The 26,314-nt window shown below is 43.7% G+C and overlaps 1 protein-coding gene across 1 annotated transcript in view; it reads left to right on the forward strand.

The window, feature by feature from the left end:
• The window catches only part of LOC132582726 (potassium voltage-gated channel subfamily KQT member 1-like), a 447,178-nt gene that overhangs the window by 232,782 nt on the left and 188,082 nt on the right, over nt 1–26,314 (forward strand). Inside the window, exon 14 of the mRNA XM_060254425.1 lies at nt 17,434–17,509. Coding sequence (XP_060110408.1) covers nt 17,434–17,509 — 76 coding nt within the window. The remainder of the gene's footprint in view (nt 1–17,433; nt 17,510–26,314) is intronic.

Genomic DNA, 26,314 nt, shown 5'->3' on the forward strand with positions numbered 1-26,314 from the left:
ACTTACATGAACCACCATTTTCCCAAACAGGCTCATGATTTGTTTTGTTCAGGAGGTGCTAGAACAGCTCCCTCACAAGTTAAGAGACACCAAACTTACAGGGAGTCTTCAGCAAGCTCTCCTCCACCCACCCTACTAGTTTGGCAAAACTTAGATTTGGGATGTCCAAGTTATAGCCCTCCCAAAGCAGGTGACCCCAGGAAAGCTCAGCTGTATTTTATGGTTCAATCCTTGAAACCACAGCAAGGGACACTTTCCCAGCTGGGAGAGGTGTCTAAAAAATTGTCCCACTGTGTGGGGAAAAAAGGAGTCTCTCAGAGCCCCTCCTGAATTAGCCACGCAGCAAACAATTCTGCTTTCACAACTAACTCTTCTGTCTTGGTGTCGCAAAGTGAAAGCAGCTGAGTCAGGGTGTGGTATTGTATTGGTATATATAATCTGTTCCCATAGAGTAGAATGGGAGCTCCATGGTTGGCTCCCTGAGTTGCCAATCAAGCTATGGATAACTGCTTCAGGTATTTCTAGGGCTCTCTGCAAGTCCACTCCTAACATTGCCTTGGAATTAATTGAATCAGTGTCAGGCTATCTGGAGAACAACCGCAAAATCAAACCACCGAAACCTCCATGAAAAAAAGACAGTTCATTTTTGGGTTTGGGAATGACATGATGAAACAAACCTGATTCATGCTCATGCCCATCCCCCCGGGGGCTTTTTTGTGGAAAAAGCCCAGTGGGAACTTATTTGCATTAGGCCACACCCCCAATGCCAAGCCAGCTAGACCTGTGCATTCCTGCTTAAAAAAAGCTCTTCTAGTGGTTATATATCAAGGGATCTTGCACCAGTAAGCCCTTTTTAGTAAGACATTTATTGATGATTCCACAGGAGTTGTAGCTTGGGTGAGGCCAAGGATCTAGCAATAGAATTCTGCATACATGCAGTGAACTCAGCCCTGTCTGCGTCTGGCTTCCATGAAACTGGAAAAATCCTCAAACAATCTTTGCACTCTTTAATCGCTCTGATGAATGGAAGCAATCACATTAGGACATTCCTAGGGCTCTGACACAGAGCTAAAAGGCAGTCCAAATTCCGCACCAAGAAAGGCTTTAGTTCTGCAACTGATGCAAATTGAAGGAATTTGTCCCCTTTCTAAAGTGTATTTTTATTGGTTTGTTTAATCTGGCCTTGTAAATGGCAGGGAAGGACAAGTTATGAAGAGAGTCCCCAAGTGGAGAGCAAGGCCTTCGCTTTAGAGCTGAAAGGCAGCATGGTGAAGAGTGTGCTTAGTGCCTGGGTGTCTGGAAAGACAAAGGGGGTAGAGGCTTGATGTGTTTTTGACACTGCCAGTCATTGCTCTTTTGTACTAGACAATTTTTGCTCTGCATAGTGAAATCTACACCTTTAGTAATGTACGGAATAACCGCGGAGAGCAGTTTGGAATGTACAATGATAGCTGTTGCCTCTAAAGGATGAATGTACACTATTGAAATGCCACTGTTTAAAAGCCATTTGGGTTTTTTTGTTTGTACTTGCTGAATTGGAATTTCTCCTCGCAGCCGCATTCCCACATTTGTACTTGGGGAACAAAACATGGGATCCGAAGGTGGAGTTTCTTTCTAGTTTCCTCTTTACAACAAAGCGGCATTTTTTGACTTGCAAACTTCCAAGTGGAGTTGACGTGCTCAGGTCCCAGTCGACTGTGTGTGAAAACAGGAAGAGCCCGTCCTCTAGCCGTGCCTCCACTATTTATTGTTGAGCATCTGGCATTTTTGTCGATTATGTTGCACAGCAGGGAACGTTTTGTATCCTTTAAGAAGTCAAGTTCATACATTGTTGAGCAAGAATGCTCACCCCCTCAGCTTGGCTTTCCAGCAAGTCAAGTGTCCAGAGCCTCACAGAAGGTTCTTTTGTAGAAGTTTACAGACCACTGCCTAGAGAATGTAAACATTTTCTACCTTAAAAAAAAAAAAAAGAAACCTCCCCCACATAAAATTGGGAATCGGACTGACACCCAGTTGCTGAAGTGTGCGGACAGTTCTCCTCCCATATGAAAAGAGCAAGAGTCCAGTAGCACCTTAAAGACTAACACAGTTTGTGGCAGGGGAGGAGCTTTCATGAGTCACTGCTCTCCCCCCCACAAGGACTCTCTTCTGGAAGTGATGTCATCACGACAGTGCACTTTGCAGGCCAGAGGAAAATAGAGGAAGTTGAAGAGCAGCTAGCAGACATTTAGCCCGCCCCTTGCCCAGCCCTCTCCCACTTCAGAGGCAGCTGGGCAGGCACTGCATCCTTCTTTCTTCGCTCCAATTGCTCAGAGTAAAGAAAGAACGCTGAGAAGGGTCAGTGGGGACAGGGAGGGGGCAGCCCTCGCCCCTGTGGCGAGGTGGCGCCCTAGGTGTCTGCCTATCTCGCCTACTCCCACACGCCAGCCCTGCTTGGAACACAGTTGAACAAAATTTAGCCGAAAACCTTGTTCATTTGCTTTTTCTAAAGGGTCAAAAACGTCTCATTAGAATGTTATTTTGAGTGGTGGTGCAATATCTGTGGCTGCATTCTACTAGTAATAGCAATTCCATCCAGGGTAAGGTGAAAGAGGGAATCGGTTGGGTACATATCTTCCAGGATTGACAGCCAACCTAGACATTTAGCCCCTGTTCACAACACACAGTCTTCTTCCTGACTGGAGTTTCTGTGCATAGAGTTTCCCACCGCTTGGGGAAAGGTCTCATTCCGTACAAGCAGAGATGCTGCTTGCCTGAGCCTTTCCAGATATTGTGTGTTAGCTGAGAAGCAAGTGCTTGTCTTGTGCTCTGGAAGAAGGGTGAGGATGGGTGGGGGCAGATTAGCCCAGAATGGCCAGCAAACTAATCACGTACTAGCTAGTCACATGCCTCAGAGAACAAGGGAAAGACTTTGCTTGTATATGCTGTACGGCAGGAAGGGCTGTCATGCTGTGGAAAAGGGCAGCTACCTCCTGTTATATTTTTATGTTAGATTTTATATGCTGTAAGCCGCCCTGAGCCACTTGGTGGGAAGGGCGGGATATAAATCATAAATAAACTAAATAAACTAAACTCCAAAGACGTAGAGTTCAGCCTTCCTGCGTTCCAGTCCCCCCCTCTTAGTATAGGCAGTTTGCCTGTTTTGCAAACAGGAGCTGAAGCCTCAAAAAGAAAGACAGCCACAGGGGCAAGGAGAGATGAGAAGAGGATCAGATTTCTGTCAGTAACAGGGTTTCTCTTGCATAGAAGCAGCTATGGGAGGCTAATTTATGCACAAATCTCATGTGTAAAACTGTGGGGCCAGGTGGAGATATGTGTATGTGTTGTAAAGTCCATTGCCTCTAGATACTTTCTTTCCCTGTAATTTGGGAGGGAGGATCCCTTTGGATAAGGAATACGAACCATGAGAATTTCATCCTGGGGGTGGGGGGGGGGAGAGATTGTTACCTGTGCAAGGTGTTTCCTATGAAAACAAACACCAATGTCATCCTAACCCAGTAATGTCCTTGAATTAGAAGTGCTCAAGCAGCTGCTGGTTAAGCATACAGCCTTTTCACTGGCTGTGAACAGGGAACTGATTTTTGATGAACAATTTGATTGTTCATCAAACCATTTGTGGCTGTTCCATCAGGCTGCTTCCTAGCCACACAGTACTGTGCAATTGACTTTTCATGCAGGCACATTCTCGTGCAACCTGGCTTATACTCCCCCATCCTTCCTTACTGCATCATCTCTGTGTTCAGCAGCCAGTTATTTAAATAAACAATTCAATCATTCACAAATCATATAAATCAGTGCTGTGATTGAATAAAATCCTACCCATCTGGGTTCCTCTGAGTAGTTTCTAGTATCTCTAACGGGTGATCAGTTTGACTCAGCAGCATCAATGTGCATCCACAGTTTTATGCACACACACAAAAAATACACAGGGCAAACTTGTTCAGCAGACATTCACAGCTGTTCAGCATGAGCCTAACAGGTTGGATGATTGGCTCATATTTTCGTTGACACCTTTGACACCAATGGGTTTGACTGTTGAACTCTTGCTTAGCAAAATTCATAGAACTCCTACCCTGAACACAAGATGTAGCAATATTAGAGAATCTGAACAAATTTGTTAATGAATAGATGCATCCCAATAACACGGGCATGTCCCTAGGAAAACTGAACTGAAGAGGCTAAAATGCAGGGAAGCAAGAAACCTGGCACTTTGGAAAATTATGTGATGGACAGTAGGTTTTAACACAACCTATAATAGCATAAACTTCATAGTGCGATTATTCAAGGGTCTCTAAGGAGCACCAAAACTCACTTCCTCCGCACTGTCGCTATTTTAATCTGAAGGTATGCTGACTCTGTAAATAGATAAATCACATAGGGTGTTAAATGTTAGATATGCTGCATTCCTTATGGCCACTTGCATTACTCTCTCCTGTCTTCAGTTATGCTAAAAATTTCACATTCTTAAAGAGTACCCAAGGCGGAAATAGCATGTCAACTGCTGATGAAAAATGTAACCTTTGTGTCTATATTTTCTTTACAATCTTGAACTTTGACCTTCTTAAGTATGCATTTCTCGGACTGCTTATACTGGAATAGTCCCAGCAGGCTTTGAAGGCTAAAACAATGCTATCCCAGAACTAATGGCTTGAGTGTGCAACTGGAAGTGATGGTTCAGCCAAAGAAGGCTAATTGCAGTAATTGCTTTGTGAGACCCAGTGTGGTGTAGTGGTTAGAGTGCTGTACTAGGAGCTGGGAGACCCAGGTTCAAATCCCTACTCTGCTGGGAAAGATGGTGAAGTGACCTGTGCCTCGTCAAACACGATTCCCCAAACATGCATCACAGAACTATTGAAAGGGTGAATGGAGAAACAGAGAGCAATGCAAGGTGCTTGGAGTCCCCATTGGAGAGAACAGCAGAGTATAAATGAAATAAATAAATAATCGTAGGCTAAGATTAGCTGGTACCAAATCTAGTAACTGTTGTGGTTGGATTTTAAAGTCCGCATTTTGTTTGTGGTTTCTGTATGCTTACAATGAAAGGCTAGAATCAATTTCCTGATGACATTACTGAAATTTTAGAGGAGAATTGGTATCAAAATTAATGTTCATTTAGAGTTTAGTTGTTAAAATAGCTTATGGGCATGTTGTTAAAATATGTTCCACATGTGCATGACTTTCTGCTTTGGCCCTATAGTGGGCAACCTCTCTGGATTGCCTCTGCATTGCCTCTATGCATCTCTCCCAGCCTATGAAGTGAAAACTATACTTTGGGTTAAATCCTAGAGCAAGAGTGGCCAATGGTAGCTCTCCAGATGTTTTTTGCCTACAACTCCCATCAGCCCCAGCCATTGGCCATGCTGGCTGGGGCTGATGGGAGTTGTAGGCAAAAAACATCTGGAGAGCTACCGTCGGCCACCCCTGTCCTAGAGTATCTCCCTCATGCAACATCACTTTCTTTTTTGCACTGAAAGTGACATCACGCATCTGCATGATGCCATCAAATCTGTCCCTCCACCCCCCACATCTCTCCCGGTTTCCTTGCTTCCTTCCAACCAGCTTGCACTGCGAACTGATCATTCTGCTGCATCAGATACTGTGGGATTGCAAATTTCCTACTCTCCATGTAGGACAAATATCACTGCTCAGGGCTTGCCTTCCTTTAGTCATTGCAGTGAAGTATGACTTTAGCCATAATTTAGAGAAACCTGCTTCTGCTGTCAAAAATCTGGGAAACACTGGGGCACAGCCTACACTCACAAAGATTATTTTTGTTGCCTTGATCATTGTCTGGTGGTCAGGACTGCAGGCAGGGGATAGGAAACACATGCAGGGCACCAGGAAGTGGACCATAACAAACTAAGAGTCAGAGTCATGGAATCTTCTCCACCACTATGTGACCTCACTTAGCTATCCTGCATACAAAGTGGGGCAGGAATTGTGGCAGCCTTACTTTGTGCACATGCACATGAGCTGCAGATCCTTCCAAAAGGCAGGCCCCTCCATGTGGTGACTCAATAGGGGCTTGTGATCTAGCAGCTGTGATTCTGCAATGCACTTGCAGGCTCATGGATTGAAGATGTCTGCCATATCCTACAGAAAGTAGTTAGACATTTTTTTCCAGCAACTATTACAAGCGTTGTGGGTAAATGTTTCTCACTGGGAAAAAAAATATTTATTTTCAGCCTTGAACTTCTGAAAATCCACTATAAATTTGCTAATATGTCCTAGCCTGCTTAGTTATGAATGCATTCTACTCATAAAAACAGTTTCAAAGTTACTTAACTTTGGAAGAACTTTCCAGGAGACCCATATATCAAATTGTGAAGTCCTATTTTAACTTCAGGATAATCTTACAGGTTGATAATTTACTCAGCCTTTTATGACCTGTAAGACAAAAGGACTGACAAATCTGTCAAAAGAAAATACAGGCTTCACATTAAAAAGTCAGAGAGTACTTTGTTAGTGAGAATGAAACTATGGGGGCAGGGTAAACAGTTATCTTCAGAGGAAAGACAGCCCCCTTTATGAGTTCTCTGGAGTTTTTATGTAATTTCATGGCATTGGGCAAGCAGCACAGTAATGATGGTATACTTTACGAATCTAAATCTAGAAATCTAGCTGTGTCTTAGTTTAACTGCAAGAATGCCCAGCACATGGAAATGAATTTCAAACAAATGTACCAACATTAAAGCAACAAAGGTGTTTCAAACATCTACATTTTATCTTCCTCTCTCATAAAAGCTTGAGGACAGCCCATTGAGCTGATGGGCAATAGATTCAGGACGGACAAACGGAAATACTTCTTTACTCAAAGAGTACCGTAATTAAATTGTGGAATTAATTACCAGTGAATGTAGTGAAGGCCATAAGTGAGAGTTAGAATCATGAGGGATGTCTGTCTACAGCTAGTGGTACTTCAGACCAACCTTCATTTACAGAGGAACAAAGTTTGAGCCCTGTGGCATCTTTAAGACTAAAAGAGTTTTATTAAAGGTATAAGTTTTCATGTGCACTCACACTATTTCAGATACAATGATACAGAAATTACCAGTCCATACATATAGGTAAAGCAATAAATTAACATTAAAGTCAATTAACATTAAATCAAGATGTTTGTCATCTTCATTATGCTGTATGCTAACTTACTGCTCACCCTCTAACTATCTGTATGGACTGGTAATTTCCATTTCATTATATTTGACGGAGTGTGTGTGTGCACACAAAAGCTTATGCCTTGAATAAAACTTTGTTGGTCTTAAAGGTGCCCCAAACTCAAACTTTGTTCTGCCACTTCAGACCAATATGGCTACCCATCTGAATCTATCTTCATGTATAGAGGCACCAAAGAAACCCAGTGGTATGAGGCAGCATCAGAAGAAGGTTTTGGCCCTCCAAGGCAGTTGGTTTGCCATGGTGGGCAAGATAGCCACTGGTATGATCCAGTAGGTCTCTTCTGATGTTCTAAACCAGGGGTCCTCAACCTTTTTTTAGCCTGTCGGCAGCTTTGGAATACTGATACACTGCACTGGGCACAGCCACAACATGGCTGCCACAAAATGGTAGCCTCAGGAGGTGCAGCCAGCCACAAAAATGGCTTCAGTCACATTGTGAAGATCCTTATGCTATGGGTGCAACTGCTGTCAAAGCAACATTTAAAAAAAAATCTGCAGAGCCAATCATATATACAGTATTCAAGTTAGGGGTTTTGCTGGGCAAAAATCCCTTCTTTGCCCCAACCACTTTCTAAAATAGTGTTGCCAATCTCCAGGTGGTGTGGGAAATAGACACAAGTCTCTGTGAAAAACCAGTGACCGTTTTTTGCACACAGCTCACCTCACAGTCACAATCCTGTTCCCTCCGCAGCATCTGGTCGGATTTCCCACCATCTGCACCGAACTTACAGGAAGTGCCGCAGCTTTTGCGTAGCAAACGTAAACCGCTAAAACCCAGTTTACGTTTGCTACGCAAAAGCCGCGGCACTTCCTGTAACTCCGGCGCATGTGGTGGGAAATCCGACAGATGCTGCGGAGGGAACAGGATTGTGACTGCGAGGTAAGCTGTGTGTGAAAACGGTCAGCCTCAGAAATAATTACAAATAGTACAAATGATTTATAAATAAATATAAAGTAATAATATAGAGTGAAATCAATCATAAAACAGACAATGACCACACCCACACTCAAGTTTCTCAATAAACAAATCAACATTGAGAGAGTCCAGAAATGCAGTTCAGGTTGTGGTGAAGGTAGGTTCTTCTAAAGGAGTCCATAGCTCCAAGGTCTCCAGCAATATTTCAGTAAGATAATTCAGTGCAGCAAGGCAATAGAACGTGACAGGGCCGTACTTGATCCCCTGTTTCACAACAAGGCTTCTACAAGATTTAAATGCTGGAACGACTCTCTCACTCTTTCAACCATTCAAACTGGGACTCAGTCTCCACAGTTTTCTATACAGGCATTAGCTCTTTAGGCTGTCATTTGCTTTTGCGGAGCTGATATTACTTTGGAACCTAGCAGTTCTCTCTTGGAGTACCTGCCTGCTACTCACTGGCCACTATGTACATTTTAAAGCAATCAGGTAAACACTGTAAGTCTCCGGTACTGTCTCCTCAAACAGAAAAGAGACCCTGTTCTTCCTTGTCTTACTGTTCTTTTGACTCAAAGGTCTGAACAGAGCAAAATCTAACTCTTACAGGCAATCACTGCAGCTAAGAGGTAGTGGTGTAGTGGTTAAGTGCACAGACTCTTATCTGGAAGAACTGGGTGATTCCTCACTCCTCCCCATGCCACTGCTGGAGTGACCTTGGGCCAGTCATAGCTCTCTTAGAGCTGATCTCTCAAGATCAGTTTCTGTCAGAGCTCTCTCAGCCCCACCTACCTCACAGGGTATCTGTTCTGGGGAGGGGAAGGGAAAGGAGACTGTACATTGCTCTGAGACTCCAAGTGAAGGATGGGGTATAAATCCAATCTCTTCTTCTTCTAAATATTTAGCAACTGCTAAGGGGTTTTTCTGATCCTCATTTACAAGGTAAAACTTTGTGATGATGAATTAACATAACCAGGGCTTTTTTTTTTGAGCAGGAACGCCGTTCCGGATGGCTTGGTGTCAGGGTGTGTGGCCTGATATGCAAATGAGTTCCTGTTGGGCTTTTTCTACAAAAAAAGCCCTGAACATAACCTATTAAGAGGGAGGACAAATACTTTTCTCTTAGATCAGAACAAATTTCATACTCCAATAAAATACATTCTAATGATTCAAGCTGGCCAGATCCACATTTATAAACTCTATCTGGATATACGGCGGGGTAAACTTCCTCTCCTCGCACAGAGAGGTATGAGTCAGAGTTGAACAAGCCAATATGAAGTTACTATCAGAAAGATAAGTTAGTCTGTCATTGTTTTCTCTTCCCATGTAACCCTTTCCTAATGTTCCTTTTGGTAAACTTTTTATTAGAAGCTAATCACAAAAGGCTTTCTCTTTGCCACAAGAAGAATGGAGTCTTTTTTGTTTGTTCAGTTTTCCACATATCCAGTTAAAGGATGTGAGGAAAAAATTTGCTTCTACTTGAAATTTATCCACCTGAAACCACAAAGAGTCTCAAAGAGTGTTAGTGTCAACACTCACCGAATTAGACGGACCAGTGATCTGAGCTGGTATAAGGTAGCTCTCAGCATTCATGCATATTCCTTTTATAGCGCTTGCAATTTTTTTTCTTGAAATTTGTTTCACTTCTACAATTCTATCTAGGCTAGAATTGCATGGTTGCATTTCATCAACATTTCATTAGGAGTCATATACCATCTCTACATCATTTTAAAACAGTTCTCTTTAATACTATGACATGTCGAGAGCTTCATAGAATTCTTCCACAAGTATTCCCAAATTTCCATCTGTATTTCTTTATTTACATTAATTGCCTATTTAATCATTTGAGATTTCACTACTTCATCCTCCGTAGACCATTTTAAAAGTAATTTATATATTTTTGAAATTAATTTTTCATTGTCTCCAAGCAGAACTTTTTCCATTTCGGTTTGTTCTTTTCTTATTCCTTCAGTTTTGATATCATTATCCACCAAACTCTTTATTTGTTGCATTTGAAACCAATCATATTTATTGTTCAGCTCTTCAACAGTTTTCAATTAAATTTTGCCACTTTGTATTTTTAATAATTGATTGTATGACAACCACTTTTCTTCCCCAATCTCAGCCATTATTTTTATTACTTCAGCTGGCACTATCCATAGAGCGGCTGCGAGCGATGTCACCAGCGTGATTACATAACTTCTGGCGCAATGACACACACCAGCCAACGCTGGGGACTTGCCAACCTTAGTGATCACCCATACAAAAACCACTGCTTCTAGGTGTTCAGGCCTAGCTCCTGACCCAACTTAGCCCCCCTTCCAATGGACAAGCCATAAACAATCCAAAGTCCAGAGCTTCTTAACCATTTGAATATTGATCTGTGTTCCTTTGTAAATGAATCAATTTATAAGGTGTCAGAGGATCTATGCTTCAAGGCCATAAAACTAACTTCAATGAGGTCACAAACTGAGCTGGATTCTACTACAATTTCTACTCAGAATGAGAAATTTCTTTGTGTCCCCAGGGAACACCTAGTTGAAGGAAACTTCTGTAGTTTTAACAGCTGTGTGGCAGGGAAGAAGAGAAGAATGTGCCCATCCCAAACATCTCCTGAGGAGTAGCTATTAAAAGTATATTGTATCACTTCAGGCAAGAAATCCAGGTTTCCTTCCAACTGCAGGTCAAGATTGACTATACTACATCAGGAGTGTGGCTAGAGATGAGCCAGATGTGCTTGCCTAGGGTTGCCAACTCTTGGCTGGGAAACACCTGGAGATTTGGTGATGGTGGAGGTTGGGGTGAGTGGAATTTGGAGGGGGACCTCAGCATGGTATATTGCCATAGAGCAGGGGTGGCCAACGGTAGCTCTCCAGATGTTTTTGCCAGATGGCCAATGGCTGAAGCTGATGGGAGTTGTAGGCAAAAACATCTGGAGAGCTACCGTCAGCCACCCCTGTCATAGAGTCCAGCCTCCAAAACAGCCATTTTCTCCAGGGGAACTGATCTTGGTCATCTGGAGATCAGCTGGAGTCAGCTGTAATAGCAGGAGAGTTCCACATACCATCTGGAGGTTGGCCAACTCTGTGCTTGCCTCATGCATGAATGTGGTCTAAAATACAAGAGCCAGAGAAGATTAACTAAAAAATTACAATATTGAAGGAACTGTGCTTCATTAGCATGTATTATGAAGTATTTGGTGTAATAATAATAATAAGTTTTAATTATATCCCGCCCTCCCCGCCAAGGCAGGCTCAGGGCGGCTAACAAGACATGGTGTGTACCATGATTATACAATTCATATGATAAAATACAGTTAATAATACAGTTAAAACAGTTACATAAAATTTTAAAACCACAATAAATTAGAGGTGCTACATTTCAGTGAGATATATATCCAGATGGCTAAATGTCACTTTCAGGGTTCCTTATAGGCTTGTTGAAAGAGGGTAGTTTTGCAAGCCCTGTGGAACTGGTTAAAGTCCCGCAGGGCTCGCACTTCCTCCGGTAGCTGATTCCACCAGTGGGGAGCCATTATTGAGAAGGCATGCTCCCTCGTTACTTTCAGTTTGGCCTCCTTTGGTCCAGGGATTTTTAGGAGACTTTGGGAGCTGGATCTCAGTGCTCTCTGGGGAACATATGGAGAGAGGCGGTCCCTAAGGTAGGCAGGTCCTCGGCCATATAGGGCTTTAAAGGTAATAACCAGCACCTTGTAGCGAACTCGGAATACAATTGGAAGCCAGTGCAGCTCCCTCAGCCCAGGCCGCACGTGTTCCCACTGAGGTAGTCCCATTAGCAGCCTGGCCGCCGCATTCTGCACTAGCTGCAATTTTCCGAGTTTGGCACAAGGGCAGCCCCATGTAGAGGGCATTACAGTAGTCTAATCTCGAGGTGACCGTTGCATGGATCACTGTTGCTGGGTCACTACATTCTAGGAAAGGGGCCAGCTGCCTCTCCCTTCTAAGATGGAAGAAAGCGGATTTAGCAGTGGCTGCTATCTATGCCTCCGTTGTCAGGGAGGGCTCCAATAGCACTCCCAGGCTCTTGACCCTGTGCACTGGTATCAGTGATGCACCGTCAAAGACCGGTAGGGAGATCTCCCCCCCTAGCTTGCCACGACCCACGCAAAGGACCTCTGTCTTCGCTGGGTACAGCTTCAGCCCACTCAGCTTAATCCAGCCCACCACGGCTTGCAACGCCTGGTCCAAATTTATAGGGGTGTTGGCGGTCCGGCCATCCATCAATAGATAGAGCTGAGTGTCATCAGCATACTGATGGCCACCCAGCCCATGTCTCCGGGCGATCTGGGCAAGGGGGCGCATAAAGATATTAAACAGCATCGGGGAGAGAACGGCCCCTTGAGGCACCCCACAGTTAAGTAGGTGTCTCTGGGACATCTCTCCTCCAACCGCCACCCTTTGTCCCCAGCCTTCAAGGAAGGAGTAAAGCCACTGTAAGGCTAGCCCCCGAATTCCTGCGTTGGCGAGGCGGTGGGTCAGCAGCCGATGATCGACCATATCGAACGCAGCCAATAGGTCTAGCAACAGCAATACCGCTGAGCCGCCTCGATCCAGATGTCGCCGGAGGTCATCCATGAGGGCGACCAACAGCGTCTCCACCCCGTGGCCCAGGCAGAAGCTGGACTGGTATGGATCCAAGGTGGAAGTGTCATCCAAGAAGCCCTGCAACGCCACAGCCCTCTCAATAATTTTGCCCAAAAAGGGCAAGTTTGAGACCGGCCAATAATGAGCCAATTCGGCCGGATCTGATGTAACCTTTTTCAGGAGGGGGCGGACCACTGCCTCCTTCAGGGGCATTGGAAAGAAGCCCTCCGAAAGAGATCTATTTATGATGTCCCGTATAGGACATCTTAGCTCCTCCCGGCAGGCCTTAATTAACCAGGAGGGGCATGGGTCCAGATCACACGTAGTTGGGTGTGCAGTGACAAGGATTCTGTCAACTTCCTCCAAGCTGAGTGGGTCGAAGCAGTCCAGGATCAAATTAGAAGACACGCACGGAGCCTCGAGTTCACCCACTGTATCCAATATAGCAGGGCAGTCATGGTGGAGTGATTGGACCTTGTCTGCAAAAAATTTCGCAAAAGCCTCACAGCCTATTTCCAATTCCTTAACATTTGGCTTGCCTTGTGGCAATATAGTAAAATTCCGAATTATCCTAAATAATTGTGCTGGGCGCGAATTTGCAGAAGCAATCTTGGCCGCAAAGTATGTTTTCTTTGCGGCCTTGATTGCCATCTCATAGGACCTCATAAACTCCCTATAAGATGTTCTAGTCACTTCGTCACGGGTGCGTCGCCATTGCCTCTCTAACCGTCTGAGACCTTGTTTCAGCTGGCGCAACTCCAGGGTATACCACGGAGCCAGCCTACTCCGAGGCCGTAGAGGGCGTCGAGGTGCGATCTCGTCAATGGCCCTAGATAGCCGGCTATTCCAGGTCTCGACCAGGCCATTGAGGGAATCGCCAGAGGGCCAGGGATCCCGCAGGGCCGTTTGGAACCGTTCTGGGTCTATCTGGCTCTGCGGGCAAGCCATAATAGGCTCATCGCCTAAACAGGTTTGGGGTGGCATATCTATACGAGCCCTAAGGGCAAGGTGGTCCGACCATAGCACCACTTTGGTGGTTATATCATCCACCATAACCCCGGCTGCAAAGATCAGGTCTAACATGTGTCCGGCCTGGTGAGTGGGGGCTGTAACAAATTGAGAGAGTCCTAGTGTCGCCATGGATGACACTAGGTCCGTTGCCTGACTAGAGGCCGGGTCATCAGCATGAACGTTGAAGTCACCCAGGATCACCAGCCTTGTACTTCCCTTTTCTCCTTAAACATTACATGACGTTTCAAGGGTCATAAAGCCAGATCTGTAATGATAATGTGGAACTGCAAGTCTGAAAGTGCTGCAGAAGACTCATTGTGGTGCTAGATGGAATGGCTTAGTGGATGTCCCAGTAAGTGAACAATTTTTTCATAATGCCGTGGGGACCGTTCCAGGAGAACTTTAATGGGTTACTTTTCCCCTTGTTCCTTTCTCAAAAAGTTGCATAAAATTAGCGCCAACAGTTCTTTCTATACAGGCAGCTGCTTTCTATTTGTCACCCTAAACTCAGTGTCTTGAAGAATAAAAGATGTGAATGTCTGAACCTGTTTGAGGCAGAAGCAATGGTTGTACACCAAGAAAAGACCATGACTTTGTAACATGTGAAGGGATCTGAGTTGTTTGCTTCTGCCCCAAACAGGTTCAGATGTTTGCATCAGTCATTTGGTGGGAATTTTATGTCTCCCAGACTCACATGAGCCCTTTTCTTCTTGCCACAATGGTGTACAGGTAGAAGTACCTGCCGCTCCTCCCCCTTTGTGCCATTATTGCTTTCTCAAAATGCCCCCTGGAGCTGCTTTTGGCTACATTGCAAATCAGCTGTGTCAGTAACATGATTTCTCAGATGGAACCAACAGTGGCTCCACAGTACAATTTGAGAAAGCAAAAATGGTGGTGGGGGAGGCTCAACTCTCTACGCAGGCATTTTGTACCCACTTCTATGCACGTGTCACCATGGCAAGAAGGATAAGGGCAGAATACTCCCATTGAACAATACTCCCATTCAGGGCTTTTTTGGTAGAAAAAAACACAGCGGGAACTCATTTGCATATTAGGCCACACCCCCTGATGGCACCATTGTTTCACATAGGGCTTTTTGTTGAAAAGGCCCAGCAGGAACTCATTTGCATGTTAGGCCACACACCCCTGCTGCAGAGCCAGCCGGAACTGCGTTCCTGCTCAAAAAAAGCCCTGCTCCCATGCAAAGTCATTGTGTCATCTACCAGCTAATGTAAGGACTCTGTAAAGTGTGAAGGGGCTCTTGGATTATGTAGTCCAGCCATATCCACTCTGGCATTGAGACTCAAGCAAAGGTATTTCCCAGGTGTGCTACTTGAGATGATTTAATTGGAGATGTCCAGGACAGAACGTGGGGCTGTCTTTATACCTTAATGCTATCAAAATAATCTCTTCCCCAGACAATAATTGAGAGAAAACGTGTCTTGTTTTCCAATTTGACTTTTTATTGCAGAGTATGAAGAGCATGATGATAAAACCAACTATTGTTTTCTAGAGAGGCTTGGTGCTGTGGACATGAAAAGGAGGTCTCCAGTCTGCTGGCTGTCCCAACTGAACCCCGTTAGCTATTTCCAGTGCATGTGTGTGAAACTCTGTGTGTGTGTGTGATATATCCGTGACTATATATATAGACATCCAGATACTGGATTGTTTGGGTCTCAGAAACAAAAGAGGCTACATCTCTGATCTGACTAGAATTGGCACACATTAAACAGCCTTCACTCCACCGTTGAAAACTTCATGCAGGGATTATAATGTTTTAGCTTGCGCATGGAAAGCCTCTAACATCAAACTAGTTTCCAGATTTTCTGTTTGACGTGGTCAATTCTGCCTTTCAGAAAATAAAGGTGAAATGAAACCTCCAGCTGGTTACTGCACCTCCGCCCCATGTCTGCACAACCTTTCCAGTCCTCCTTACTTCACTTGCTCCTACTTTTTTGGGCATTCCCTCAGTTCAAACCATTTTGGGAGGGAATTGCAGTCTTTACTGCAATTATGCAGGCATCAGTAGAGGGACTGCCACGGTTTCTGTGAGGGAAATTTAATGAGGTTCTTAACAAAGGAACAATTACAGGCCGGGGACATTCACACCCCAGGTCATCACACAAGTTTAATGGGAGAAGGACATAAAGTTGCTGTTGACATTTCTCACAAAGCTGGATTGGAAAGGTCCTCCTCAGGCAAAACACCTGAGAAATTTTAACAGGAGCCAGGAGAAGTTTGATACCAGCAAAACATTATAGGGATTTTTTTTGGGGGGGGAATATTGTGTACATCTCTTAAGGACCAAGGAAGGAGGTGAAAAAAATGACCATGCATGTTACTAGGAGGAAGCCCCAGTTCTTGTGCACTAGGAAGGAACATGAGTTCTGCTTTGCTGGGTCTGTCTAGTCCAGCATCCTGTTTTATGCAGTGGCCAAATCACCCCTATGTCCTGGTGAAAGCTCCAAAGGAAAATGGTGACAGCCACAAGTGCCTTGGGAATCATGTAAACACCAAATACATTAGTCTGCAGGGTAGAAATGAGGTGAATCCGGTCAGCCTAATATGAAGAGTAGTGTGCTGTTTAGATATTTTAACTTGTGCATGAATATTTTATTTAAATAAAGCAGGCTTGATGTGATGTGTTATAATTGACTTCAGGTAACCAGGCAAACCAGAGGACTCTTTAAAACCACAATTTAAAACCACAATTGTTGTGGGCTGAGGAAAACATTTGTGGTCTAAGAACTCTTGTGAATTCATTTAAAAAGCCAGCATCTTCCAGTTAAAGTTGTATTTGTCTCAACTTCAAGTGCACTACAATTTTTCCAGGGTTCATCTCTCTTTCTAGTGGGTCCTGGTGGGAAGTCCTTCAGTGTCAGTTCATCAGTGAAGGCTGCTTCTCATTAGCTTACCATGTCACTGATGTGCATGGACTGCTCTCTCGCATTCTCCTGTATCTTTCATACTTAACATCTCCAACATTGTTTTGGGTCAAATGCCTCATTACTTACTTACGGTGCAAGGACAGGCCCCTGTGCAATGAAAAACAAATACCTTAATGAAATCGCTGAAGGTTGGAATGACCCCAAAACACATGTCTGCAGAAGAGGCTGCCGAGTGTAGCTCTGCATGAGTTAATGCTGTTGCCTACATCTAGTTTAGTCAAGAGGCATGTTGAGATAAACGACACATAGGGTGGGCTTCTCCGCAGGTGGGTCATTCTTTTTCGTACTAACCTTTTTGGGGTATCCGTGAAGTATTATTCCACTGACAGAAATGTGGGAAACAATAGCCCTATGCCCAAAACCCGTCTGCATGTTCACTCACCACACAGGAAGGGTGCTGACCCTACCCTCTATTTCTACACAATCACCAATTAGTCTGTATGGGTTGAATAGATGGAGGAGGTTTGCCCACGCATATGTCCTCTCCACATGATCAGCAACATTCCAAAAACAGTGTTGCTGATCGTAGGCAGGGGGTGTAATGCCTATGGATGGAGGCTGGGGTGGTGGAGCATGCTTATGACTGCTCTGCTTCCCCATGTGATGAGTGAACCTGCAGACAGGTCACCTGCATGGGGCTACACAAAGTGCAAAAATCCAAAAGGATACCTGGCCTAATTCACTGCTGTAACAATCTGTATTAAATACATGAGGGATTGCATATAAAGCCATGCTTTATTTAAACACTTTTTTTGTGTCTGTCTACCTGGTTTGCTTTGCAGGCTAACAGAAGCACACCGAACAGCTGTCAAAGTCATAAGGAGAATGCAGTATTTTGTAGCCCGGAGGAAATTCCAGGTAATTAATACCCAGAGCAATAGTGGCAATTATGATGCACCAGGGAAAAAAAATTACAGTAAAATATGCAGCCTCACTGTTCCTCCCAGAAGAGAGCGGCCATCACCTAAAGCATAAAATCTTTAGCTGAAGAGCAAAAAGCACTGAGGAGTTCTCTGATGGAAGTGGTAAGTGATGGCTGCTGCCTTTACTTCTTTGAACCATGAGAGCTGCATTTTACACTGGAAATAAGAACATAAGAGAAGCCATGTTGGATCAGGCCAGTGGCCCATCGAGTCCAACACCTGTAAAACCCAGGTGCCATCAGGAGGTCTGCCAGCAGGACCAGAACTCTAGAAGCCCTCCCAATGTTGCCCTCCCTCCCGGCACTAAGAATACAGATCATCACCACCTCAGACAGAGTGTTCCATCTACACCTTATGGCTAATAGCCACTGATGGACTTCTGCTCCATATGTTTATCCAGTCCCCTCTTGAAATGTCTATGCTTGTAACCACTTCCTGCCAGTGTTCCCTCTAAGATGAATTAGTGTGAGCTAGTTCACAGTTTTTAGCCTCTAGCTCACACATTTTTTCTTAGCCCAGGAAGGATGGCCCCAGAGCAAATTAATTTATGCAGTAGTCAAATCACTAACTCACAACTTTAATGCCAGTAGCTCACAAAGTGGAATTTTTGCTCACAAGATGCCACAGCTTAGAGGGAGCATTGGTTCCTGTGGCAGTGAATTCCACATACTGATTACTCTTTGAGTGAAGAGGTACTTATCTGTTCAAAGCCTACAGCTCATAAATTTCATTGAGTTCCCATGAGTTCTTGTATTGACAGAAAGGGAGAAAAGTAGTTCTTTTTCTACCTTCTCTATCCCATGCATAATTTTGTAAACCTCTATCATGTCACCCCTCAGTCATAAAGACCCCTATTTAACCTTTCTTCTTAGGGAAAGTGTTCCATCCCATTGATCATTTTAGTTGCCCTTCTCTGCAATATGTCTGTCCGTCCGTCCGTCTGTCTGTCTGTCTGTCTGTCTGTCTGTCTGTCTGTCTGTCTGTCTGTCTATCTATCTATCTATCTATCTATCTATCTATCTATCTATCATCTATCATCTATCTATCCATCCACCCGTCCATCTGTCTGTCTGTCTGTCTGTCTTACAGTGACCAGAACTGTATATAGTATTCCAAATGAGGCTGCACCATGGATTTATACAGGGACATTATGATACTGATTGATTTGTTTTTAATCCCTTTCCTAATAATCCCCGGCATATCATTTGCCCTTTTTATTCAAGTCACATTCTGAGTCGACATCTTCAGTGATTCCAAGATCTCTCTCCTGGTCAGCTATTGCCAGTTTGGATCCCATCAGTGTGTATTTATAGTTAGGATTTTGGGCTCCAGTGTGTATTACTTTGCAGTTGCCCACATTGAACTTCATTTGTCACATCGACAGCCATTCGCCCAGCCTTGACAGATCCCTCTGGAGCACCTCAGTCCTTCCTGGTTTGTAGCACCCTGAACAACATAGTGTCATCTGCACATTTAGCCACTTCACTGCTTACTCCCAACTCCAAATCATTATGAACAAGTCAATTAATGAAAATCTCATTCTTGCCCACTACTTGGACTCTGTGCTGCTCTTCTCCTTTCCTTTCGAGCATTGATCCTTTCCCCTTGCAAGTACAACACCATTTTTGAAAAGAGTTCGCTATCCTTGGTGTTGGGGAAGGAAAGGCAGAATGTGTCCAATCATGAATCTGTAATGCTTCATGCTTGTGCTTGAAAGGCAGAGCAGTTATAAGTGCCTCTGCTGGTCAATCCATTTTTAAGGTAAAATAAGACCTGACTGACATCTGAGTAGGTAAATGTTAACAGTATTGCCAGTTTGAAAGGGGGAAACCTCTAGCAGTGAATTCATTTCAAAATGAATGAAAATCAACTTTAAAAAGAGAATCTGTTCATTTTCATTCATTTTTAAATGAAAATTAATTGGAATAAAAATAAGTATGTTAATCTTATTCATTCTCCCTGCTCTTGATTTTGCTGGGAAACATTCCAGCTATCACTTTAGGTGAAATTCTCAGAGTTTATACCCCTTCCAAATGAAATCATTCCTAGCAAATTTCAGAGAGACTGGAGAAAAGGTCAAAGTTTCACAGGCAATTAAAATAGCCTTGTGAATTTTAAAAGCAAATTGGACACTGTAGCATCTAAAAAAACTAGTTATCCAATTATTATTAAATGTGTGGAGACATTTGTACCCTTAAGGGGATTCTTGCATTCATCTAGTCAGCTAAATAAACAGGAAGTATTCAGTCATCCGAGTAAACAGGAAACATTCAATCATCAAAGTAAAACAGACATTTTCTTTTGATACATCTGATCAGAGGAAATGGGAAAGTGAAACAGAGAATCTCATTTTTGGTTGTTGTTGTAAAACTTAATAAAGAAAGCAATTAACCATCAAATATATTTTATTTCTGGTATGTGTTTTATCCTTAATTCCATATAAAACTGGAACCATTTCTGCCATCTTTCTGAAATTTGACTCTGATGGTCACTGGGGATTAGGGAGTCAGAAACTGAGGAAATGAGGAAAAAAGCCATTACTTGCCTATCCTTAGCCAGTGAGAAAACACAGATTCAGTAGTTTAATCAAAATGGTTTGCACTGAACATATCAATGATGAACAAATAAAATTATTAATAAGAAATGTTACACTGTACTCCGCACTGCTGAGAGGGTCACAGTGCCAAAGATGCTTTTCAAGACCCTAGTGAAGTCAAAATCAGCCATGTACACAACTGGTTAGATTTGCTCAGGGATTTTTTTTGAGCAGGAACGCACAGGAATGCAGTGAGGTCCTACTGAGCAAATGAGGTCCTACTGAGGAAATGAGGTCCTACTATGCAAATGAGGTCCTACTATGCAAATGAGGTCCTACTGAGCTTTTTCTACAAAAAGCCCTATGTGAAACAATGGTGATGTCAGGGGGCGTGGCCTAATATGCAAATGAGTTCCAGCTGGGCCTTTTCTACAAAGAAAGCCCTGGATTTGCTAATCAAGCCAGTTTATTAACCCAAATACCATACTGTTCTAGCAACAGCAGTTAATCAAGTTACAAACATAGGGAAATGGCTGAGAAGCTAAATGAATTTTTTGCCTCCGTCTTCACTGTAGAAGACGAGAACTTTTTGCCCGCCCCAGAACCACTAATTTTGGAAGGGGTGTTGAAAGACCTGAGTCAGATTGAGGTGACAAAAGAGGAGGTCCTACAACTGATAGACAAATTAAAAACTAATAAGTCACCGGGTCCAGATGGCATACATCCGAGAGTTCTGAAGGAACTCAAAATTGAACTTGTAAATCTTCTAACAAAAATCTGTAATCTTTCATTGAAATCTGCCTCCGTTCCTGAGGACTGGAAGGTAGCAAATGTCACCCCCATCTTTAAAAAAGGTTCCAGAGGAGATCCGGGAAATTACAGGCCAGTCAGTCTGACTTCAATACTGGGAAAGTTGGTAGAAACCATTATCAAGGACAGAATGAGTAGGCACATTGATGAACACGGGTTATTGAGGAAGACTCAGCATGGGTTCTGCAAGGGAAGATCTTGCCTCACCTGTTACATTTCTTTGAGGGGGTGAACAAACATGTGGACAAAGGAGACCCGATAGATGTTGTTTACCTTGACTTACAGAAAGCTTTTGATAAAGTTCCTCATCAAAGGCTCCTTAGAAAGCTTGAGAGTCATGGAGTAAAAGGACAGGTCCTCTTGTGGATCAAAAACTGGCTGAGTAATAGGAAGCAGAGAGTGAGTATAAATGGGCAGTCTTCGCAGTGGAGGATGGTAAGCAGTGGGGTGCCGCAGGGCTCGGTACTGGGTCCCATGCTCTTTAACTTGTTCATAAATGATTTAGAGTTGGGAGTGAGCAGTGAAGTGGCCAAGTTTGCGGATGACACTAAATTGTTCAGGGTGGTGAGAACCAGAGAGGATTGTGAGGAACTCCAAAGGGATCTGTTGAGGCTGGGTGAGTGGGCGTCAACGTGGCAGATGCGGTTCAATGTGGCCAAGTGCATAGTAATGCACATTGGGGCCAAGAATCCCAGCTACAAGTACAAGTTTATGGGGTGTGAACTGGCAGAGACTGACCAAGAGAGAGATCTTGGGGTCGTGGTAGATAACTCACTGAAAATGTCAAGACAGTGTGCGTTTGCAATAAAAAAGGCCAACGCCATGCTGGGAATTATAAGGAAGGGAATTGAAAACAAATCAGCCAGTATCATAATGCCTCTGTATAAATCGATGGTGCGGTCTCATTTGGAGTACTGTGTGCAGTTCTGGTCGCCGCACCTCAAAAAGGATATTATAGCATTGGAGAAAGTCCAGAGAAGGGCAACTAGAATGATTAAAGGGCTGGAGCACTTTCCCTATGAAGAAAGGTTGAAACGCTTGGGACTCTTTAGCTTGGAGAAACATCAACTGCGGGGTGACATGGTAGAGGTTTACAAGATAATGCATGGGATGGGGAAAGTAGAGAAAGAAGTACTTTTCTCCCTTTCTCACAATACAAGAACTCGTGGGCATTCAATGAAATTGCTGAGCAGACAGGTTAAAACGGATAAAAGGAAGTACTTCTTCACCCAAAGGGTGATTAACATGTGGAATTCACTGCCACAGGAGGTGGTGGCGGCCACAAGTATAGCCACCTTCAAGAGGGGTTTAGATAAAAATATGGAGCACAGGTCCATCAGTGGCTATTAGGCCACAGTGTATGTGTGTATATAAATTTTTTTGCCACTGTGTGACACAGAGTGTTGGACTGGATGGGCCGTTGGCCTGATCCAACATGGCTTCTCTTATGTTCTTAAACATGCAAAACATATCATGATCTCACCCATGGGAATTAAGGATATCAACTGAAAGCTACAGGATGGCCTGCCGTTCATTGCAGAGGTGGAGAATGAGTTAGATCATCTCAAGATGGGCAACCCATTTTTAAGGTACGATAAGGCAGACCTCTGAGTGTAAAGATGTTAACAGCAATGGCAGTTTGAAAGGGGGAATCTTCAAGCAGTGAAATCATTTCAAAATGAATGAAAATGCACTTTAAATATAGAGATATATTCATTTTCATATATTTTAAAATGAAAAAGAAAGAAGCAAACACCCATGGTCATGCCTAGCTTTGCTCCTGCAGTGTTGGAGGATGTAGCAAAAAGCTTTCTCTCTCTGTTTCTTCCTCTCTGGCTTGCTCTGAGTTCCCGTGGGGCAGATGGTCCACATTTATTGAGAAATGTTTCTCTTGCTACAATGGCCTCTCCCTGTTAATGTCCCTTCCGCTAGTGTTCCAGTGCTCACTCTAAGCTATGGAGACTTGTGAGCAAAAATTCTACTTTGTGGCTAGGTACAGATCAGGGGCTTGGAGTGACAACCTCCCATCCCAGAATAAATCTGGCAGAGGAGGAAGTGCCCCTGGGGCAGTCACACAGTGCATGGCCCACTGCCGGGACACGGACAGGCTGTGTGTGCACTAAAGGAGCGGTTAGACCTCTCAAGCGCTTCAGCGGTGCTTCCCAGGCACTCCCCAGCCATTCAGACAGCCGGGAAAAGCGGCAGGGAAGCACCGTGGAGATTTGCTACCACTTCGGAAGTGGTAGCTTTCCCAATCACTTCAAGGATGCCAGGGGATGGGGTGAGCAGGGGAGCGGGATGGTAACCAGATGTTTGTGTCTTGAACATCCATTTTAATCCACCTGGGGGCCATCCCTGTGTCACCTCAAACTACCCTTCTGGACCCAGCCTGTGAGTTACTGGCATTAAAATTGTGAATGAGCGATTTGGCTGCTGCATAAACTAATTTGCCCTGGGGCCATTTTACCCTGAGCTAAGGCAAAAATGTGTGAGCCAGAGGCTAAAACTATAATTTAACTATATTTTAACTGTCTTTTATAGTAATGATTGTATTTTATTGTAATCATGGTATATACCATGTCCTGTGAGCCGCCCTGAGCCTGCCTTGGCGGTGGAGGGCGGGATATAAAAATAAATGTATTATTATTATTATTAAAAAACTGAGTTAGCTCACACTAACTCAGCTTATAGGGAACACTGGTTCTGACTGCATCTTGTCCAAGACAAGTTTCCTTTCTTCATACCTGTGAAGACAAAACCTTTAGCAAGATTCAGCAGGCCCTAACCTCTCTCCTGTGTAATCTTCCTCCTGACCATCATTGCGTGTTGTTTCAAGCATCGCTTTCTGTTCTGAATATTACTTTACGTAAGCTGTTTCCCATTTTTCAGACATTCGTGAGGAAGGACCCCCAAGATCAGCTTCTGAACTGTGGCCAGTTTAACCATAAATGGCCCAACCTGTCTCTTGCTTCCAGAGGGTCTTCCAGTAACTGTCTCTGCCTAGTTTAACCACAACTTAGCACATCTTCTCAGCCCATATGCATCCTTTTATGGCTGGAAATGCTACTTTTCTCAGCTATAACCTCAGAGCTTTACAATCCCTTAGCTAAGTTCTGCATTGGTCTGGGGTGGGGTGGGGGCTTGAATCCCTAAATTCTGGGGTTTCCATGCAATTATGGTTAGTTAGGGTCCATCACATCAGAATCTGGTCGAAATGAACAACATGCTTCAAAGCCACCTCTCTCTCCCCGCCCCCCAGTAAATAAATCAATTGCAGACTTTTCACCATCAAGACTTTGAAAAAATTTTTTCCAAAGCTCAGCTGTTTAACATTTGGTTTACAAAAATGTGACCCAGTTATATGCCTCTCCAGGTAGACTCTACATGTTGTGCTGATGAGGCAAGCTATCTTGATTTTAAAATGAATACAGTTTTCACATATCATAATGGCAGAACATAGAAAAATAAACATGTCTGGATCACATTGTCATTCCTGTGGAGGTACAATTTGTAGAGCAAATAGCTTCAGATTGCTCATCTGAAAACTGGCTTCTCCATGGCTTTTAACCTCATAGAACAGGGGTGGCCAATGGTAGCTCTCCAGATGTTTTTTACCTACAACTCCCATCAGCCCCAGCCAGCATGGCCAATGGCTGGGGCTGATGGAAGCTGTAGGCAAAAAACATCTGGAGAGCTACCGTTGGCCACCTTTGTCATAGAATAGTATCATAGAACAACATTAATTTAACTCCCTACTTTACATTTTCAGAGTCTGCAACTGAAGTTAACAGTGAGGAATACTCTGTGTAGCCAAATAGTTTTTCCTTCTTTTTCCTGTTTGCACTTATGTATAAATTTGCAAAGTATCCTGAAGTTCAGATCCTTAGACTCAGAACACATGAGATGCTATAAGTTCCATCCCACTATATCCACTCCTCTAAATCTCTGATTACTGAGGCCTGGTTTGGGTTGGGATCAAGATGGAGGAGTCACCCTTCTCTCCATGACATTTTGCCATCCCCAAGACAGCTCTGGGGAGCTGCTATTTGGCCCATTGTGAAATATCATAGATCTAATTCTGACCATGACTACAACGCAGATTGATAGATGCAGGGCCAGGTTCACACAGAGGGGTTTTGCAGAACAATGAGGAAAAAATGGGAGTCATCATCATAGTTTATTACAGTCTCAAGACCAGGATTCAAGTAAACATAGTAAAGTAAAAACAGACATAGTATACAGAAATAGTGATCTAAATTTAAGAACTTTTAAAATACAAATCCCGCAGTCTAAGAATTAATGCACAAAACTCAGTAACTGAATGCGTAATCTCTGAATTCTTATCTGATAATAACCAATAGAGTCTTGCTTTGTTTGTATTAATATAACAGGTGTCCTATCAACCAATGGAGTAATAATTCTAAAATGAGCTTCCTATAATCTGGGCAAGTGAAAAACATATGTTCTACAGATTCAACCTCGTTTAAAGGGCATGAGCATAGCATTTCAGAGTAGGTGATTTTATTGTACCTGCCTTGCATAACTGCAGGTTGAAGGGCAGAAAATCTGGCTAAGGCAAATGCCCTTTTAAGGTTTCTTCTTTCCACTGAAGTCAGATATGATGCCGGCTCAATAGTGCTTTTGATGTTTAACAACACCCCAAGTTTTAATGCACTGGAGATATCAGACTGCCTCTCTATGTTCTCAAGTCTATGTTTAATTAGCCCTTTAGCTTGTTCAAGTCTGTAAGATAAAAGTAGCTGATGTGAAAAGCCAATTCTGTTAACATGGCTGTACACTGCCTTGAGCCAACTGGATTGGAAATCATCCTGAAAAATCAGAAGAAACAGGCCTTGTGGGTTAAAATGACGTTTCAGCCACATATTGGCTGAGATCAGACGCACATAAACTGACAAGATGGGCATGGATGAAAGCCAGATGCATGTCGGATTTTATGCGGTTGTCCAAACATCAGCATCTGGCAATGGTCGTTGGCTCGTTCGTGACCCGAACTGCCACGACTGAGACGCGGACTTTTTTGATAGTACATTAAATCCAGAATAAGAATGCTTCCGACGACTCCCACGCGTACTTTCTATGTTTGAACGCTCCATTGTAGCCGACTCGTCGCAAGCGCACATCCGCTTCCCTGCGAGAGCCCACTCCAAATGATATCATTGCGCCAACAATTGTTGACTTAGCCTTCCAGCCTTCCGAGATCGGTAAAATATGTACCCAGCTTGCTGTGGGGGGGGGGGGGAGTATAGATGACTGGGGAAGGCAATGGCAAACCACCCTGTAAAAGGTCTGCCATGAAAACTTTGTGAAAGCAGCGTCACCCCAGAGTCGAAAATGACTGGTGCTTGCACCGGGGACCCTTCCTAAATGGGGGGG

The sequence above is a fragment of the Heteronotia binoei genome, chromosome 14 (assembly GCF_032191835.1).
Source record: "Heteronotia binoei isolate CCM8104 ecotype False Entrance Well chromosome 14, APGP_CSIRO_Hbin_v1, whole genome shotgun sequence".
Lineage (NCBI taxonomy): Eukaryota > Metazoa > Chordata > Lepidosauria > Squamata > Gekkonidae > Heteronotia > Heteronotia binoei.